Raw genomic sequence first — 13,137 nt, 5'->3', positions numbered from 1 at the left:
GTCTTGAAATTTCTGAAATGTCCTGAAATAATTTGAACTCTTTAAAATTGCATAAAATCACTTGAATAAATTGAAATATCCTTGAACTTCTTAAACAGTTTGAAATCCTTCGCAGCTTTTTAAAGTTCTTAAAAATTTCTTAGAATTTTTCCACACACTACCAAATTTTTAAAATACATTGCAACTACTTTAGAATATTAAAATTTATATAAAATACATTAGAATATACAAAATTCTTTATGTCTTTTGAAACTCCTAAAAATGTTTCAGAGGTTTAGGAATTTCTCTATAGCTTTTAAAAATATCCTGAAATCTTTAAAAAAATTGGAAATCATTTGTAATACCTTAACATATTTTTAAATATTCTAAATTTGACAATACATTCGAATTCTTCTGTCTCAATACTGAGTCGAGACATAGGCTTTCGTCTTACTTTAATGGCCATGACAGGTAAAACGGCGTTTACTTGTCTTAAGTCGAGCCTTATCTTGACTAAGACGATGTTTACTTGATTCAAGACGAGCTTTGTCTTGGCTGAGATTATCGAACTTTTTTTGGCTTATAAATGAGATTAAAATTAGTTAATGAAAAATTTGTAATTATTAAATTAACTATTTTTAATTTAAAAATTCAGAATCGGTGAGTCTGAACGATTATAACTTAAAAATTTTCTTTGAAAAAATAAAAATTGTTACTTTCTAGAAGGATCTCCTTAGCCCTTAGAATTACGTAAAAACAAACCATATTTTTGGTATAAGTTGATGTAATATATATAACCACCTATCTCACGGTCGTCAGACGTGGTTGTGGCCGAAATTTTACCGCGATTTCGCTGGGAGCGAGTGCAATTTTCCAGATTAGCGCCCGCTCCTGGCGAAATCCTGCGGTTGTCCTTAAGAAAAATTTTTAATTATATATATATATATTGTATAAAAATATACAAGATTGTTTAACCATTATCAAAGGTTTGCTTTTATGACTTTTAGAATTACCCTTTTTGTTAGGGCAGATATACGCTCGAAATTATAAACAGTGCGTGTTGGAGTCATAAAAATTCGACTCAAGAGATAAATTTATGTCTTTAAGACATAGAAACGTGTCTCCAAGACATACATTGAAGTCTGGCTTCGTCTCAAAATTGAGACATGCCCAAGTCGACCTTTTCAACTTCAGCATGTCTTGATTGGGGGCAATTCAAGACGAACTCAATTCGAAGCATTTTTGTTCAGAGTCCTCCAAGTTTTTTTAATTACACCGAATAGAAGGTCGTTTAGCATATAACTATTCACAACAGATTATTCTTCTTTTTAACGTCGCTAAAACTTCTAAATCTGGTTCTCTGTAATAAATATATTTTAATTTATGCGAATGTAGTGTGGCTCAACGTATGAAATACACATTTTTTACAAACTATAATTTCTTTTAAGAAGCTGATATTTGATTTTTATTTTTATTTTAGGAATATCTTATTAATTTTCTTATTATTAATAAAATTAATATTAATATTATTATTGATATTAATATTTATATGATTTTATTTTATTTTTAGGAATATCCGTACACAAATTCTAATTTAAATTTCGAAACTAAACTTTTCTTCACAAAAACACCAACTCTACTGGTTTAAAAAAATTTAAACGCCTTTTTTCCGCGCCTAAAGTCTCGTGAATTTATTATTATAATGGATTTCAATTATTTACGAAATGCACAGATCTTGTCTTTGTTTCCAAAGATACTTAAGGATGGCCCCTAGAAGGCTGGGAAAAAGATTCATGGTCATTTTTCGATTTTCATCTGGTTCGCAAATATTCTTAATTAAAATTTCGCTAAATATAAATTATAAAAATTTAACTAATTTCTCATGTTCAAATTTATTAAAGCAATTAATTTCCTTGAAGTATACGTGATTCAGACCGAACGTAATATTGTGAAACTTGTGAACAAGTTACGTCACCTTACAACCGAAAAAATATAATTATTTACACATTAAATCTATTTTAACTCAGTTTATTCTGGTTAAAAATTATTCATTATAAATACTGCGCAGTTTGATCAAGCAAAGCTGCAAAACTCACACCGACATCTTCTAATATAAAACAATCTCAACTCAGCATTTAAAATTTAAATCTTGAAATTAAAAATCAGCTTCATTTAATTTGGATGAATTTTCTCATTTGCGGTTACAATTGGATACCGTTTTCAAATCACATATCTAAAAGCCATTACGATTAAAAAATTTCAAACGAGAATAGCTTTTATATATTTCAAATATAACTAAAAAAAACTAAAAATAATGAATATATCAAAAACATTGCACACTAAAGAATTTATTGTTTCAAATTAAAGGATAAAAACTGAAGTGACTTGCGAAAAAATATTTAAAATTTCATAATTTCTTAAAACTCGCCAATCTGAAACACGTGTGCTTGAAAATGAGACTTTTTTGTGAAAATTATACATTAAAGATTTTGAAATTAGAATCCTAGTGAAAACAAACAGTTATGAGCAGGCACATTAAAGTGGCTTGAGAAGACACATGATTAGAGCTTCTTATTTGCTGATTCGAAGGCGATGTTTCAAGTGTAATAGACACATGTTATCAACGAACATTTATCAAGAATGCTACAGAATTAAAATTAAATTATTCATTTGAATGTTTTCCAAAGTAAGATATTAATAAAATTTGAATTCTAAAATTTTTTAAATCTTTAATTCGAATGATTTAAAGTTCAAACAACTTGAATTTACAAAAGCTTTTATCTTGAAATTATTTAAGCATTAAATGTAGCATAATTTTTAATTAAAAAGACATGAGCTATAGTAAGAAGATGGAGTCTATCAAGAATAATGTAAAAGATAATAAATGTCTACATACTTTCAATTCTCATATATTTTGTTAATTTTAATCATCATGATTTTCACTTATTAAGGCCAAAAGTTTTGCTACAAATAATTACTGATGAGCAGGTTTTTACTTGCCCGAAAAAACTGTTTGTCCCTAGTTGTTTAAAAATCAAGGAGAAGGAATAAGGAAAGGGCAAGATATTAGATTAGGCTTACTTTATTTTTTTTTATTTGTTATGTAACTATCTCTATTAACCAGGATATATTTGTCAAAATAATATTAATATAAGACCTGTAAAGACCTGCTAAGTCATTTTGCGGTTTACTTCTTATTTACAAAAATATTTACTAGTAAAGTCTCAATGTTGAAATAAACCAGATTTAACCAATTATTCATTCTCAACTTTCTTCTACAAAAAGGAACCTTATTGTAAATGTAAATGACGCAGCCCGAAAATAAGATTGTAAAACTTGTAGATAGGTTTCATCGCAAAAAAATAAAGAAAGACAACAGTATTTACAGACTAAATCCATTTCACGAAACAAAATTTCAACAAGAAATTATTTTAGAGACTACAGAATGAGAAAATTTTACATTGAAAAATTTGCAAAGTAGGAAATCTTTCATGAATAATGTGCAGGATAAACTCAATGTCTGTTTTTTTCTAAGGGAGGTAGGATCATCTAATATTGCTCTCTCACTCAAAAATGTAGTGGTGCGACGCAAATTAGAAACGCGTTCAAGACTAAATTCAGGTCACGTGCAAGGTTATATTAAATTTAAAAAAAAACAAGATAAATGTCATAAGACTTCTGGTCTATATATAGTCGATTTTTTAAGAGTTCATTCTTCTTGCGGGAAACCAGTATTTGATTGGCAGACTTTACAATTAATTCATCTCAGAACTGCATCTTTAATACAATCAAAAAAGAAGTAAGTCTTTGAATTTGAATGAAAAAATAAAATTTTTAATAGATCTTTATATGTTTCTAGAATACGCAGGAATTTAAAATGATCCAGCGACACCTTAATAGCGACGATTCTTTTTACTCTCGTTTTACGAGCGAGTAAGTTTAATTTTGAAACAGTTTTTTTGTGTTCTTTAACAATGTAGTTTCCGAGAAAATATAAATGTGAACAGATACACTTTAGAAAGATCGTATGTTTCATCAATAAATTATAAGCCACATTAAATCTTCATGAAATATACAAATAATAAGAGTTAAAATTCAAGTAATAGCTCCTTGCAATAAAGCTTCATAAAAATTTTAATTATTTTTTGCAGATGCATTCAGTTATAAAGATGCTAAAAACTGGGGCAAGAAATATCCACAATGTAATGGGAAAAATCAATCCCCCATTATGGTAATCGCAGAAAGTGGCGGCGATTACTTTCAACGAATTGATAAAAGACTGAAATTAACAGACTTTCAAACACTGCCAACAAAAATGACCATAAAGAATACTGGTCACACTGGTATTCAACTTCATTTATATGAATTTATAAATTTAATTCCGATTTATTTTATTTTATACAGTTTTATTTATTTCTCATAATACAGTTGAAATAGAAGCTGAATGGCCTGGAAAACTTCCGAGGCTTACTGGCGGACCGCTTCATGGGAATTACGTATTTGAAAAAGCCACTTTTCTTTGGGCTCCAAAACCGGTAAATATTTTTTTAAAATTAAGCTCTCTAAAACATTATTATTGAAATTTCGCTAATTTTGTTTGTGAAATTGTATTAATTGATTAAAAAAATAAATCCAGTAGAAGCGTTTAGTAATAAAACGCAATATTGCAGAATTTACAACTTTCTTGACATAGTGAGAATGCAATATTGAAAAAGTTGTGAATATGCTAGAAAAAAACACTAGAATTATTAAAACAACCATGTATTTCATTATAATTCCCCATAATCCTAATTTTATTTCTAAAACAGTTGACAATAAAAGTTTAGTAATTATGTCGTGGCCGAAAATACCAAATAATTAGTAAATATTTTCACTCACTGCATTTGCAGGTTAAATAAACTTGGGATTTTTCACCACTCATTTCATTCAGTGATGAAATATTATACTTTTATAAGTCCCAAATTAGTTTATAAAACAATAAGTAAGATTTTTTATAATTTAAATTAGTAATTATTGAAATCGTTACTAAAGATACCAATAATCAAATTAATTTTTATATTGATCCCTCGAATATAAAGTGGACTGAGGAGAAGAGTGGAACTAACGAGAAGGATCAAATTGAGGTGTTAAAAGACCAATTTGCGTAAGTCAAAAAATCTCTTGATATTTTTTTCTCACTAATACCACCAAAATGTTCAATATTAAATTTCATATAATCATTTTTTTCAATAGGCGTCATATGGAGATGCATCTGTTTTTTTATAGAACAGATTTTAAATCATTTAAGAAAGCTCAGTCACAAGAGGACGGTATTGCAGTATTCAAAATAAATATGTATATAAGTACGAAACACTGCAGAAATATTGTATTGGAAAAATGCAAATAAGAAAATGAGGGAACGATTATGTAACTTATTCGCATATATTTCTCATTCCATTTTTTCCAAATTTCACGTTGGTTTTTTTTATAATTTTTTGATAATTGAAATTAAAAAGGCCACCTAAGTGATTTCAGAAAAAGGAAAAGTGTTAGTGAATGTGAAAGAGTTATATATTCTTAAGTTAGTTAGTTAATTTTTTTCCTTTTTATTTTTAGAGCTATCATAGCCTAATAGTCTAATATGCATTGTAGATGCTAATCTTATCATTTTCTGTTATGGGAAAGAATTAAAAAGAATTGGATTCATAAGACTTCAAAACAATTCAATTAGTTTTTTATATTACTGAATTTTATTATTATTGTTTAAATTTTCTAGCAGAATATACCGAAGCTTCGAACTTAAGGTTTAAATATGTACTTTAAAAAGTTTAAAAAAATCATGTTTTTTCAGGATCGATTATTAACTTTCACTATTCCGCCATTCCTTTAAAGTTTAGAGAAATATGTTTTTTTTTGCAATAGATATCATTCACACATCTTAATTTAAAATTATCTTTCTCCATTTTTTTAAATAAACATTTGCCATTCTAGGTCAAATGAAATTTTTGGCTACTGTTTTAGCTAATATTTTAGGCGTGATTTTTACACAGATTCTGATAGAAACTTAAAACTGCAATAAAACACAAAAATAGACAAAAAGAATTCCAAATTTGGTCCGAAGAGTAGATCAAGTTTTACTTTTGTGTAATGTATGTTGTAACGTATTTAATTCATTTGTGTATTCTTGTTGAAATCGTTTCAGCTTTTTATTATTTTTTCTTAACACTTTTCAACAGGGTTTTTTTTACGGAAAATCACATATTATTGATACAACTTTGGAATTTCAGATTTTGGATTCAGACCCCGTAAATTTTTTTGACAACCTCGAAAAAAATGTACATAAGGTGCAATCTATAAATTCAAAGGCAGATATACCCCCGATGGCCTTAACAAGTCTTGTAGATGATGAGTCACCACATTTTTTGTTTTACAAAGGATCTTTAGATTCTCCTCCATGCTCGGAATCTGTAACGTGGTTCACGTATATTCCTTCAATTTTTGTTAAAACAAAACTGGTAAGTATCTGTTTTCTTGCAAATGATTACACAAATTATTTGGACATTTCATTTAGCACTATTATTTATTATTCTTCTATTTTCTTTCAGGTAAAAGAATTTAGGAAAATAAAGTTAGCCGAAGGAGACGTGTCGAATGTTAGACCTATGTATGCAGCCGCTAAATAAACGACAAGTTAAGCAGGTGATGAAGGATGGAGGGCAATATAGTGAATTAGAGTAGTAGCCTGTTGCGCTCAGGAAAGGTTTTTTGCAGTTTTCTTCTCCTTTGGATAATATAAAAGTATGTAATAAAATAAACGGAGGTCTTTAGTTGAATCAGAAATTTTTTCTAAGATTAATTTTAACTCTGAAACCTCACTAATGCAAATATAGGTACGAATTATTAGACATTTTTCTTCTTTTCACAGGAAGCTTTTGCAGGTGACCATTTGGATAAATTCTTATTTCATTATATTAAACTTTCCTTAATTTAAAAATTGTTCTTCAATACAATGTTCTAAGCAATCGTATGAGTGGATGACGCAATTTTCTGAAAATGATAAGGAAGAAGACGATCGCACCAGAATCAATGAAATTTCGAATACTTATTTTCACCGCTTATATAATGTAATATAAAGTCGGATGCAATGATAAAAATTATTCTTTCTCTTCAGAAGAGTCGATTGAACTTTAATATCAAAACATTTTATTTAAGAGTAACAAAATCTAAATTGATTTTTTCCTGAAATGTGCTTGGAAGCCTCCTTCAAGATGTACAGAAAATACTAATAGATTTTACGTTAAAATGATATATGCAGAAACGTGAAAGAATTCTTGATTCAGGACAAATATATTGACCTCTCCAACATAAATACATTTGCTTGAAAAGTACAAAAGTTGTGGTTATTAATATAATTTGAAAAGTCTGCTTTAAAGAAAACAAAAATTTCAATTACCTTGCTTCTAAATTCATACAAGAATAGAAAATACTTCTTGATTTGGGAAATTTGATTGATTTACATGTATTTAGTTCCTTTAGGTGAATAATAATATAGATTTATAAACTCAAAAATAAATTTTACTCAAGTTTCAAATTTCTTAAAATGTGCGAAAAATCCTTTTTTTAATTGCTTTAAGGCCATGTGACGTGTGGCTCACGTGACCAGATTCCTATCTTATCGCCACCTTTCTTATTTCCTAACTTATTTCCACACGAAGCCCCACATCGAGTTGAAAATTTGGGAACAGGCCCACCATTCTTAGCGCTTCTTGTTTAGTATCCCAAATTTTCAACTTGACGTCGCGTTACGTAAGTTTTAGTTGGGAAAGAAAAAAAGTGGCGGTACTGTAGGAATCTGGTCACGTGACTCACTCGTCACATGGCTTTAACTGTACATTTTTTGAGAAAAGTTAAATATTTCGACATGGTATGCAATTAGTGATGCAATTTTCTTGAAAAACGAATAATAATTAAATATGTGCTATAATATTGGGATTAAAATCTCTGTTTTGTGCCACAAAAATATTCTGTTGCTAGTGCTATTGTCGATAACTCTGACCAAACATTCGAAATTTAATTTAATGTAAACATTTTTATTCAACAGGGGTGGGTAAGAAATAGCAAATGCATTAGTTGCACTAATTTATTATTTTTTCCGGACATTAATATTTACAGAATAAAATTCAAATCTTGTACAATATTGATTAAAAAATCTTTTACAAATAATGAGAGATAATTTAAAATTGAAATTACTAAATATTTATTTGATTAGAACAAGTTCTACGGCAGCCTTATTTGCTTGAAAAATCTTATATTGTATATGATATTATTATATAATAATACTTAGTTCGAAAAAATGGTTTTATTTCTTAACCAAAAGCAAAAATAATTAAGAGAAAAGAGGGAAATTCCATAGAATTTATAAATATTAATGCTGAATTAAAGAATAATTAAAATTAATTTTAAAAATTAAAAAATCGATTAGTTGAGTGTAAATTCATATTTGAAGAAAAAAAACACGTTTCATAGGATCCAAAAATGTAATTGTTTAGAAAATTTTCTATAATCTCTAAATCAAAATGAATAAGATATCGCTTATAACACTAGTGAGCCTTTATTTCTTAAATAATAAAAAAACAAATAAGAAGCTTTATTAAAAAACGTGGAATTGCCAAAGAATTAGTAAATATTTTCTTAGGAAGACTTTCGAAGGTGGAAATTACTTGTGTTTGTTTGCCATGGAATTCGCGTAATAGTCAAAAATTACTATAATATTAGTCAAAAATTTAGTTTTAAATTAATCAATTAGTGGAATTTTTTGTAATATAATTATAGTTTATAATTAACGCAGCCATTACTGACGCGGATCTTGCGGATATATTTTTTTAAAGACCAAGCTTGGTAAGTTACAATTGATCTCTTGATGTTGTAATTGTTTCTAACACCGAAGAAGCGTTCAATGATAAATTTGGTAAAATAAAATTTTTTGATAGCAAAGATATCGAGATGCATTTATTTTTTTATTGAAAATTTGTAAATAATTTAAGACAGCTCAGTCACATCAAGACAATATCTTGTTATTTAATTTTTTTAGGAAAATGTTACTAAAACTTCAAAACTGAATTTCGTTCTACCAAAAGAGAAAATCTTTTGATTGTCAATAATCGAAACTCCTTTTTTCTACGCTCAAGCAAAATTTGTTTGCAAAATTTCTTTTTGTTATAAATTTCATATTATCATGACGTACAATTTTTTACGTAACCTAGAGATTTGAACCATTTTCACGCATCATAGCAGGTTTTTATTTTCTGATGTGTTGCAGAAAATTTATTTTATACAATAAATAAATTTGCCTTGACAGAAGACCTGAAAATTAAGAAAGTCGCGAAAAGAGAATTAATTTGTTTTTTGTTTTGTTTTTTAAACTTAAAACCATCAAAAAATAAATGTTTTTTAGATACTATCAATCTTACAAATTTTAACCCTGGAAACAAAAAAAATAACTCTCTTAATTTTATAAGACATGCAATATATAAAATCAGAAGCATCGTGAACTTTCTTGAATTTTTAAATAATAACCTATAAAGCTGAAGAATATAAAATTGAATGCACTTTATGATTAAATGATTCCAATAGAGTAATAAAAAGTATGCACATTTAAGAAATTGTAATGGTTCAAACTGAAGGATCAGAAACTTAGAGACATAAAAATGCATTGATTCGAATTTAAAAGCTTAGTTCATCTACTTTATATTCTCTTAAATCATTTTTCCTTTACATTAAAAATTCTTGGATTATTTTTAAATATTTTATAACATTTCAAGGTCTTTACAATTTTTTCAGTGATGTTCAAAATTAATTTGAATTTTATAAAAGATCCTACAATCTTTCAAACCTATTAAAATCACTTCGAATTATTAAAATCTATTTTAAATATCCTCAAATTCCAATTCGTTTTAAAGGAGGGAAGTGTTTTTGCAGTTTTCCCCTCCCTGAGCAACGTGAAAATCATAACTTGAAGGCAGTTGCAAAATGGAAAGTATTAATAATAATTTAATAAGGCGAAGGCTTAACAAACATTCAATGCAAACGCTGAATTATTTACACTGCAAAAGATTAGTTTTTAAGAATCTTTAATTGAAAAAATTAAATGAATGAATAAAAAAGGGTATGCAATTTCAAAATTATATAACTTTTTTATTCTTCAAGACCCTTAAAGATTCTAAAAAAAGCTTCGAAAATTTTGATTGCAATTCTTCAGAAACCCACATTTATTATTTTTTTTCATTTTCTGAAATCTTTTCAGGTCTTAAATTAAGCTGAAATCGTTTCCAAAATTTTAAATAACTCTAAACCCTACGCATTTTTTTAATGGATAATTCTTTAATAGTTATATATGCATCGAAATTTAATTATTTCAATTACATATTAAAGAATTGTTTAATAAAAAAATTTAAATTTTAACGTTTAAACTTTAAATTTTTCACCGAAATATTAACGATTCAAAGCTTTCTATTCTAAATAACTTATTTTAAAATGGTTTAATTTTTAATTTTTTAATCATGATTGCTCATTTTAAATGAATAGTAAAATACTGATCATAATTAAAAAATATATTTTTTCACTTAATTTTTTTTTAATTAAACAGATTTGAAATAGCATATTTTAGTTTGAAATATTATTTTTAAATGATTCAATCTGTCGGATTTGACCTTTGTTTGTCAAACACTTATTTTAATAATTATTTTTTTTCTTTTAGAATTTTAAATTCGAAATTGTGAATGTTTGAAAAACGCAAAAACTCAAGTTCTAAAGAAACAATGAATTATATATAATTATATTATATATTCATTAACTAATTTTGAAAATGTATGAGGTTATGATTGTTGAGAGCACTTAATTGTAGTAAGCGGCTATGCACAAAAAAAGGTTCTTAGCAGTTTCCCTCTCCCTGGGCAAAATGTCCAAACAAATGTGAGCATCTCTAATAAAAATTCGATTGAAGAGGTTTAAGGATAAATAGTTATGATATGGATTTTTTATATTGAAATGTTTTAAAAGAATATGAACTTAATCAATAAAATTGCTTGCATTCACTGTAAATTTTATTAAGATAATGTTAACATTTCCAGGTCATTCACATTTTCTAGAAAAATGTATATCATCCGTTATGTCTTAAATAAATCATCATATTTCACAAAACAATAATTATAAGCACTAAATTTTAAAACAAATTTTAAATAATAAAGTTTAAAATTCAGATAGTGGCTTCTTGTTATAGAGCTTTAAAATTTGTTTTTTGTTTTTGCTAATTCATTTAGTCAGAAAGTGACTAAAAGCTGCGAAAAAAATAGAGTGTAATCGGAAACATAAATATTCTATAAATATTGAAACTTCTAACGAAAATGTTAGTGATTTAATGAAAAGTACCCAATGTGATAAATTTCCAAAACTGAATGACCCTGCAGAATGCTTAACTCGTTAGTATATTAATTGGTTTATTTCGCACTTAGTGCAAAATAAAAAAAATATATAATGGCGCTCAGCACATAATTGTTCGCAATAATCCACTCATATTTTAAACTTCGCTAAAATTGAAAAAACATTGTATATTAAATTTCCCATAATTGTTTTTATTACAAATGCCAGATATTTTTGTTAATAAGTTCTTATTAATTTTTTGTAGAAAAGTTAATATAAAAATTCTGATAAGAATTGAAAAACTGAGTTCTTCTTTACGAAAATATCAACTATTCTAATTTCTAATAATTTATTTGCTGATCCAAATCAATAATTTAGAAACTGTTGAATTTCGAACGTTGAAATTTAAATCATTTGTTTACAAAGTCATAATGGTTTAATCTCAAACGCTTTCAATTTGAAATTATGCAAGCATTAAAATATTAATTTCAAATTGTAAAATCTACGAAGAAATACAAGTAAGAAACTTGAGACTGAACATCCAAAAAATTAAACCCTTAAGGATGAAACCATTGTTTACATTTGTATTTAAAAATATATAGTAAATAAACAAAATTTTAAAAATGCATAAGGATACTTATTATTTAGTTTTAATTAACGTCGACTTGAGCTTCCCTTTTATTATTTTAAGATCAAAAGTTGTCATTTAAGTAATGCGTAAACAAGTTTTTGAATCAGTATTTGCTACGATTTTTTTTAGTATTTTCTATTTTTCTTGATGAAATTTGTATTAGACCCATGCGGGTGTTGAAAAATCTTTAGCCTGCTATAAAAAAGTATAAGAAAAAATTTTAATTCAAAAATATTTAAGGGTGGCCGCAAAAAATGTAGAAAAAAGATTTAGTGTTATTTTCCACTTTTCATCTAGTTCATAAAAATTGTTACCAGTAATTTCTTTAAAAATAAATTAGAAAAATTTTATTAATTTCTCATTTAACAAATAAGCTTGATCTAATTTGGATAACTTTTTTCATTTAAGATTTAAAATTATATACTCTTTTTAAATCAAATAGTCAACATTATAAAAATCTGTAAAAAGCAGTATCCAAAACTAGAAAATTTCAAACGAGAATCACTTTTGTTTCTTCAAAATATAAATCAATACACAAAAATAGTCAAAGTCGGACTGATTTGCGTTAAAAAACAGATCTTCGTAGCCAATTTGTTTTCCGAATTTTATAATATCAAACCAGACGCTAGATTGATATTTTTTCGTTTAAAAATAACAAACTACTAAAACAAAAAATTATAGATATGTACATAAAACTGGCTGAAAAACACATGCGTAGAGCTTATTTGCTAATGCGTAGGTGACGATTCATGTGTAACAGACCAATGTTTTCAACAAACAGTTATTTAGAAACCTACATGAATAAAATGGCATTATTCATCTAAAACTGTTTAGGTTGAATATTTATAAATTTTATACAGTTACATTTTCGAAATCTTCAACTCAAATATTAAAAATCTTGTGGCCTCCAATGATGATATCATTAACTTCTAGTGCGACGAATTTTAAAAACGTGTCCAATTTCTCAATCACGAAATAATCACGTGCACGGCAAACTGTAAGAAAACAAAATAATAGAGATAAGAATGTCGGTCTACCAGGTGTATACATATGAAACCGGTATTGCCATTTAGCGGCCAGTAGGCACACTTGTAGGCACTGTCGGAACTTACCATTTGTGCTAATTGGCG

General features: G+C 27.0%; 1 protein-coding gene across 1 annotated transcript in view; it reads left to right on the top strand.

Annotated features, from left to right (window-relative positions):
* Positions 1 to 443: 443 nt before the first annotated feature.
* LOC117170877 (carbonic anhydrase 7-like) overlaps positions 444 to 13,137 on the top strand; it is a 23,757-nt gene continuing 11,063 nt past the window's right edge. Inside the window, exons 1-3 of the mRNA XM_033357919.1 lie at positions 444 to 450; positions 4,131 to 4,322; positions 4,408 to 4,514. Coding sequence (XP_033213810.1) covers positions 444 to 450; positions 4,131 to 4,322; positions 4,408 to 4,514 — 306 coding nt within the window. The remainder of the gene's footprint in view (positions 451 to 4,130; positions 4,323 to 4,407; positions 4,515 to 13,137) is intronic.

The sequence above is a fragment of the Belonocnema kinseyi genome, chromosome 4, assembly GCF_010883055.1.
Source record: "Belonocnema kinseyi isolate 2016_QV_RU_SX_M_011 chromosome 4, B_treatae_v1, whole genome shotgun sequence".
NCBI classification, from domain to species: domain Eukaryota; kingdom Metazoa; phylum Arthropoda; class Insecta; order Hymenoptera; family Cynipidae; genus Belonocnema; species Belonocnema kinseyi.
This window is presented reverse-complemented; position numbering and strand designations above follow the sequence as displayed.